This window comes from Myotis brandtii, unplaced genomic scaffold (assembly GCF_000412655.1).
Source record: "Myotis brandtii unplaced genomic scaffold, ASM41265v1 scaffold53, whole genome shotgun sequence".
In the NCBI taxonomy this organism is placed as follows: Eukaryota; Metazoa; Chordata; class Mammalia; order Chiroptera; family Vespertilionidae; genus Myotis; species Myotis brandtii.
In genome coordinates, this window is record NW_005369942.1 from 9016458 (window position 1) to 9024489 (window position 8032).

Genomic DNA, 8032 nt, shown 5'->3' on the forward strand with positions numbered 1-8032 from the left:
TATTTTAAATCCAATTACTCTCTAAGGATTTTTTTTTCCATTCCTATAGCTAAATCTATCAGTGAATACTGAATTCTTATTCTTTGAGGCACAATTATATCAAGAAAAAGTTGTGAAAACATCTGGATAAAAATAATACCAACAAGCAGAGTTATAAAATTTAGTTCTATGCAAGCCTATAAAATATTTCATGCCCAAGATCAAAATGAAAAATACCAACAAAATGACACATGGCCACCAAGTGATGGTCTACTCTAGCATGTCTACATGAAATAAATCAACTGGAATGTCCATGTATATGCTGCTTCCTTGAGTAAACAACTAAATCACAGAGGCAACCAGAGAACCTGATACTGAGATTATATAGCCAAGCAGCAAACAGCAGAACAGCCTCTTTTTTAGGGAAAGAGTTTGGTGGGGGAGTTTGATGGAGTAAGTTTAACTTTAAATAGAATTATGAAAAAGAAAAATTTGATTACATAGTCAAATTCATCATGACAAATACATTAGGTAATACTATTAAAAATAAACTGAGGATAATTATCATTATCTTTGAGAAAATAAATAGAACAATATAACTACAGCTGCACAAGATATGGCAGGACCATCTAAGAAGCAGGTCTCAGCTCCGGGACTGGCCCCTCACTGCCTCCATCAGCCAGGGAAGCCTCTACATTGACTTTGCTGAAAAGAAAAGGCCTTTCCACTCCTGACAAGTCTAAGTGACGCTGGGCATGTGCTCTCCATCCATAAAATTCACGTGGACATATGGAAACTCAAAACTCTCCCTGAACATTTGTAGCATCCGAAAAAGAGCTCAGGCCATTTCTCTCTCTCTGCTCTTTGCATCAAATATTAGAATCATGAAACAGTAAATACATTATTTTAAATTCTATAATTTATCCAAAGCACTGAGACTTGAATCTAGTGGGCTTTCACAGCCCACCAGACCCTCAAATTTAAAACAGTCCAAATTCCTAACATTTGTGTTCAATATTCTGAAAATGGTTTGGTTACATGATTCTTTCTGGCAGTTTTATTGTGTATGTGTGGTTGTATTGCGTTTTGGGGGATTTTTATTTTTTATTTCAGTCTCACGAATAACTTAGTTCCAGAAAATGTAGCACGTAACTACAGATATATAGTTCTGTTATAAAATGTGTACACTTATTCACAATATGAAAACCATTCACAGGTCAAATGACCTACGCTGTGCAGCATACATATAGAGGTGAATTTATGAGGCAATAATTACAATCATTTTATTCTCAAAATAGCCTATGACTCCCCAAGATTTTGAAGACTATAAGGTTTATTCCTAAAGTAATAAATAATTATCAAAGCCATCATATTTCCATAAGAGTTTGACTCAAAATAGTACTTTTTAAACTGTGTGCATGGAAGCCTTGAGATCAGTACATACTCTACTTACCTTGTGAAAACAATAAAATATTTGTTTTATTTTTATTGAATGATCATGTAACCTAAAATCTTAAGTTAACCTCTTGGAGAATTTAGATAATGATAACAAAATATTTTATATTTATTATCATATAAAACGTATTCATCTAAAAAGATGACAATATTACCTCCTCAGGAACATTTTGACAGAGAGTTAAATGAATTTATTAATTTTAGAAAGTCTACACAATACTGTTTGCAAAATACTTTGAGAACTATTTAATGCAACTGAGTTGGCAATTTTAAGCAAACACGGTTACCCTTGCACAGTCTTATCATTATCCTTGAAATTCAGAGAGAATAGGAACTGTGTCCTATATTTTAGGTCAAGGTACAGGAAATTACACTGATAAAAGTATTCAAAACTAAAACAATGGGGAAATGTAGCTTGAATTTTTTTTAATCCAACACAATTAAAGGGGGAGGTAGGGGGGAATCTATGAAAAGCAACTTGAAGTCAATGGTTAATGGATGTCTGTGTGTACATGTGCATGGCCTATCCCAGCATATTTTCACAAAGAAAGTTTCTTATTTGTTATTTTCCCAGTTTCCTACATTTTAAGGCATGAGGATAAATGAACTGTATCCCAGAAGAGCACACACTCCTATGAAACAATGGGCCCTCCCTAACCTGTAAGAAATAAATCACAAAGAAACCTGGCACAAAATTCTTCACTACAGAACAGAATGGACCAATCAGTCACAAGGACAAATAAGAAAATATTCGTATCCAGGGAGCAGGTAAACTAATTAAGGCTATAATAGAGAGATCAACTTCTAAAATAGAGACTAACCTCACTTGTTTATAAATGTCTATTTGGAGCCGATCCACAGAGTGGGGCTGATGTACAGGAAGGAAGCAGAGTCTGCAGCGTTCCTAGGCCAGGACCGTGCCAACTTCACACTGCACTCGACGAACGTTGGTTATTGTTCGTATGACTAGTAATAGCAGTGGTACTAGTATTACAGCCACTTCTATCATTTCTTTTTCCTTTTGTTTGTTTTTTTACTTTCTATCTTTTATTTTCTATCTTAGATGTAATCATGAGTCCAATATTAATTGTGCTTGAATAAGAGGAGAAAACTTTAAAAAGGACTTCAAACAAATTTTAAAGAAATCATTTCCAATTTTGTGGATTGAAACATATAAAATACTGATACTTTTTGCCCCCCGCCCTCCATCTCTGTAAAGGACATTTCTAGACACTCCTGAAAGGGAACTAAGTATAGAGCAGAAGGCTGAAACACAGTGATATTCTGCAACTACATAAATCAAGTTAGGGAGAATCAGGAAATTCTAAATTAAGATTGATATGCCTGTGTCACTAGGCATATCCTCGGGCTAGGGACCTATTTCCTCTTCAAAGGACTGTCCCTTGTTTTCCCTACTGACTGGACATTTGGCTGCATCCAATGCAGGGAAAACAAGGTAACGACTTTTCCAACAGTTTAGTTAATGACTGATAACCTGCACAATGTTATCACTAACAATAAGTTATCTGACATATGTCCTTACAAAGCAGGTTTTAGAGGGAAGGCCAGGGGAGTCATATGTTTTTTGTTTTTTTTGTTTTTTTTTAAAAAAAGCTTATCAAATGTTTTTGTAATGAATAAAAATCAAATACAAGGAAGGCCAGGGGAGTCATATGTTTTTTGTTTTGTTTTTTTTAAAAAAAGTTTATCAAATGTTTTTGTAATGAATAAAAATCAAATACATGGAAAGTCTAGATTTAGCGAAAAATCTCAATTTGATTTTATAGCCTAAGAGCTCTGAGACTGTCCTTTGAGTCAAAGCATGAAAGTTTGCCAAAATATTATTAGCAGTTTTCAGGTAGAAATACAAAACTAAACATAGATTCCTAAGTATTTTTTGAAGACTTTGGTTTTACTTTTGCTTCCAAATTTTATTCTTTTTACATTAACATAATATATGTAAGTAACTATTTTTATTTATCTGACAAAAACCTACCAAAATGTTGTTTTATGATTTCTACGTTACAAAACTGCAATACTGCCACACTTCTTTGGGGGGCGGGGAAGATAAAGATGATAAAGTTTATAAAACAATAACAATGCATGCTGCCTGTCATAAATAAGAATTTAACTGAAAAATTGTTTAACTTGTTTCAACCTCTATAGCTAAACTATAGATCTATTTCTTAACTTTGAACCTATATTCACAAATGCAATTTTGTGACAGCTGAACAATGTAAATAAATATAACATAAACCCAATAATATTTTTAATACAGTTTTTTAAGTATATAAAACAAAGTACATACCGTCATCTGCGTCGGTAACATTAAACACAAGAACAGTAGATCCTAGAGGTAGATTCTCCATTAAAGATGTGCTATATGAACTCGAGCTGAAAATAGGTGGGTTGTCATTTACATCTAGTATATTGAAATAAACCCTGATGGTAGTAAATTGTCCCCCACCGTCTTCAGCTCGAACAGTGAGGATATAATATTGCTGTGCTTCATAATCTAATATTCGAGTCAAATTAAAGACTCCAGTAACTGGATTCAGGAAAAATATGCCATCTTCATCATCTTCATTCACACTATATGTAATTTCTCCATTCACACCAGAGTCATCATCTGTAGCTAAAATAGCTGCTACCAAAGAACCTATCAAAAAGAATAAATCAACAGTCCACATTAATGGGGCATGGATATTACTAAGAAAATACACACACAAAACCAAAAAATTATTTGTACAATGGAATATTTTAACTAGAGAATCACTATGAAAATATAATGAACACAACACTCAGCTGATTTCTATGTTAACACTGATACCAACATTCCCAAATATTAACATATAGCATAGTCAATATCCAGTAGATCTTACGTTGCAGTGTAAATATTCTGGGTATTCATGGACACAGACAGTAGTGTACTGAAGGCCTGGAAAGGGTGGGTGTAGGATGGAGGGAGTCAATGGGAAAAAACAAACAAAGCTGACATCTGTAATACTTTCAACAAAAAGATAAATTAAAAAAATATTCTGGTACTAATACCACTTCTGACATTATTTTGCTATCTGGCACTACCAATTCATGATCACATATTGATGAATTTAGGGGACATGAATGAGGGTCATTGCTAGTGTCAGGATTGGGCATTCCAAGAAATAATACGTATGCCAAGGAGGTACCACTTGACAGCTCAGATGGCCACTGCTATAATTAAGCAAGGAATAAATGTGATGGGAGTTTCATGAAGAACAGGCTCATCTTGGGGAGTGAGGGGAAAACTGCCGTGAGGAAGTGAAGAGTCTTCTATAAATGCTTCTTTCCTTGTCAAATGAGTTTCCAAAAATATGCCTTACTAGGCAAACACATTCCAAATGTGACTCAGAATAAAATTTCAATTTTAGGTAAGAATTTCCAATAATGGGAATGAAGCAAACACATAGATACTGCATACTCAAACTCAACAATCACAGCATCATATGTGCCAAGAGGCAAGACAATAATTCAGGATTCTTATTCTACTCTCTTTACTGAGCACCTGCTCCTTTTCAAGCCCCACTTTAGTAAACTCAAATACACATTCTAAATTAGCCTTCACCCTAAATCTAATGGGAGTTACTGTTTCCATTTTACAACAGGAGGAATTGAAGCTTAGAGAAATGAATTAACTTGTCCTTGGTCACATAACTAGTGAGGGTTAGAACCACTTTTCACAGGTTTCCTTATGCTTTTTCTTTGGTCTTTCTATACACAGCAGCATAATCACAATTGACATTTCTAAAGTGGAAAAACAAAATCGAAAGTGCGGCTGCCCAAAAAATTAACAACCCATGTCACAAGTACTTTTAGAAACAGAAATATCAGTAACTAGTAATCAGATGAAGGACTAACCTCATTTGCTCTGAAAAGTCTAGCAATTTGCTTAGGAATTATAGCAAAGATGGCTAATAAAAAACTTGAAAATCCAGCATATATATTTTTATACCTAGTAGCAGATGATAAAAACTAGTCACTAATGAAGGGCAGTTAAAACACAGTCCATAACTGGAGTCAAATGTGATCCTTGCAAAATACACCTAAGGGCGTGCCCCTACCTGGGGTTGTATCTTCTGGGATGTCGAAAGAGTACACAGGCCTGGAGAACTTGGGCGAGTGGTCATTCACATCACTGACAGTGATGTTGATTCTCATATCAGAGGACTGGAGACCGTCATCGGCACGGACCAGCAAGGAGTATTTGGAACGGCGTTCTCTGTCCAACCTCTTGGTCGCTATCAGATCTCCGGATTCAGGGTCAATGCGGAAACTGTCATCAGCTCCACTAATGATGGTGTATGTGACGAGAGCATTTGCACCCTAAGAAAGAAAGACCAGCATCTGAACTGTCAGAAGTGGAACAGTTAGGGCACCGCTCCTTAGGCTGAGTATGTGTTTGACGGTGAGAGGTTCTGGACTTAATTTCCTACGATGCTATAAGATTTCAAAAGGGACAGGCAGGTGTAGTAGGTTACCTAGCCAGCCTTTCACCATTCACTCATCAAATAATATAGAAAATCTCAATCTTCAGGATTAGTTATATTTTTTAATTTATAAAATATACACGTGGAAAGGAGTAAAGCTGTCACTGTAGATGGTGTGCTAAAGGCTTGCCCTTTGCCAGGCCCTGTTACAACACTATGAGATATGAGTTCTCAAAGGAAGACGCGGGGTTCTGAGACACTAGCTAACTCACACATCGTCACACATAAGTGCCAGTGAGGACTTCAAACCCAAGTCTTCCTGACTGAGCTCTGTGTTCCTTCTCATTCAGCAGGAAAAGGTACCTAAACGAGGCAAGGGCTAAATGGAAGAGGTTCGCAAAAAAGCACCATAAGAACCAAGGAGAAGAGAGATTATTTTGAGTTGATTTATTAGGAAAGATATGATAGAGAATGTGCAGAGCTGGACTGGATTTTGAAGAATTTTTTTTTTAAAGCAAAGAACATGAAAAAACGTTTGAGTATGAGCAAAAGTGCAAAGGGAAGAATGACGTGCTTGGCTTACTCACCGTTGAGCAGGTTAGTTGTATGGAAAACATTAAACAAAAGAAGAAAGTCAAGCTAAAATACGAGGTTATGGGTCTATGTTGGAGAATCACAATCATAGCACACATTAGCTTAAATTCTATGGCCAAGAAACCACTGAACTTGTTTGAGTTGGAAACAGTCTTTTAAGGCTATTGATAGAGTAGAATGGACAAGAGTTGGGGGAGGACAAGAAGAGAGACCGTGAGGAGTTTGAGCCCTAAAGACTGGAGCTTCATTTCCTCAAGGCAAAACTGTTTGCACTCTGTATTCTTTGCAGGTCCCAAGTCCCCTTTCTATAAAATGAAAGCAGGGATGATTTCTTGGGTTCTCCCAAGTTTTTGAACCATGGCCCTCAGAAACTTTAAAGTATGAACTAGGAAGTTGGCAGAAGGAATGGAAAGTTGAGAAAAAGAGCACATTCATTAAGTGTTTATTACGTGCTAAGCACTGCTCTGAGCATATCACTTCATGGGCACTAAATGACTTAATCCTTAAAGGCAATCCCCTTAGATACGAACTATTACTATCCCCATTTTGATGATAAAGAGTCTGAGACAGGAATTGAAACCCTGGCCTCTTTCTCCAGAACTTAGTCTCTAAATCATCACGTGACATAATACACAGGACAAATCAGTGATATCTGATAGGTTATTGGATATAGAAATAACAGTAACAATACTCTCATTTGTTCAGCATTCCCATAGTCTCATGTCCTTCTTTTAACAAGGTGATGTGATGGGTAAAAGTGAAAGAAAAGAAAAATAATTAATATCAAATTACTTTAGCTAGGAATTAAAATACTACTCTTGCTAAGGATAAGATCTGTTTTGGTGCATGAGAAACTATGCAGTGATATATGACATGTTAAGAGACTGAAGGATAGAGTCATAGAAATGTGGCAATCAAAGAGTTGAGAAAAGGTTTGCAAAAATATCTGCAGGTCAATATGCATATATGACAGTGAAAATCACAGATCTGTTGAGAATTTAATTAGGTTAGATAAAGGAACAGCAGTGTAAGGACTAAATATAAACAGCTGTGTAAGGTCGTTTTAAGAGTGGAAAGAAGGAACAGACATATCTACACTAATAAAAGAGAAACACGGTAATTGGCGTACGACCGCTACCCTTCCCATTGGCTAATCAGCATATCCTTATGCAAATTAACTGTCAGCCAAGATGGCGGCCAGCAGCCAGGCAGCTGGAAGAAAACATGAGGCTCGCTTGCTCCAGTGACTGCAGACTCCAACGTTCCCCGCCTGACTTGCCGGCCTCTGAGTTGCAACTCTAAGCAACTATGTACTATGTTGCAAATAAGAAGCTAAACAAAACCCCAGAAACCAGCTTTCAGCCTGCCGGGATCTCAGAGCTGAAGTTATACATTGTTTCGATTATAGAACGGCAAACAAACCAGATACCAGCTTTCAGCAGCGGAAGCCTCACAGCTAGAGCCAAAGCTAAAGCGGGCCCAGAATAAAATAAAAAAAAGAGAAAAAAAAGGAGCGGTTGGGAGCTTCAGTCAACAAC

At 36.5% G+C, this 8032-nt stretch overlaps 1 protein-coding gene across 1 annotated transcript in view; it reads right to left on the bottom strand.

Annotated features, from left to right (window-relative positions):
• FAT4 (FAT atypical cadherin 4) overlaps window positions 1-8032 on the bottom strand; it is a 159400-nt gene that overhangs the window by 61900 nt on the left and 89468 nt on the right. The window contains exons 3-4 of the mRNA XM_014548952.1: window positions 5535-5796; window positions 3743-4093 (exon numbers count right to left, since the gene is read on the bottom strand). Coding sequence (XP_014404438.1) covers window positions 3743-4093; window positions 5535-5796 — 613 coding nt within the window. The remainder of the gene's footprint in view (window positions 1-3742; window positions 4094-5534; window positions 5797-8032) is intronic.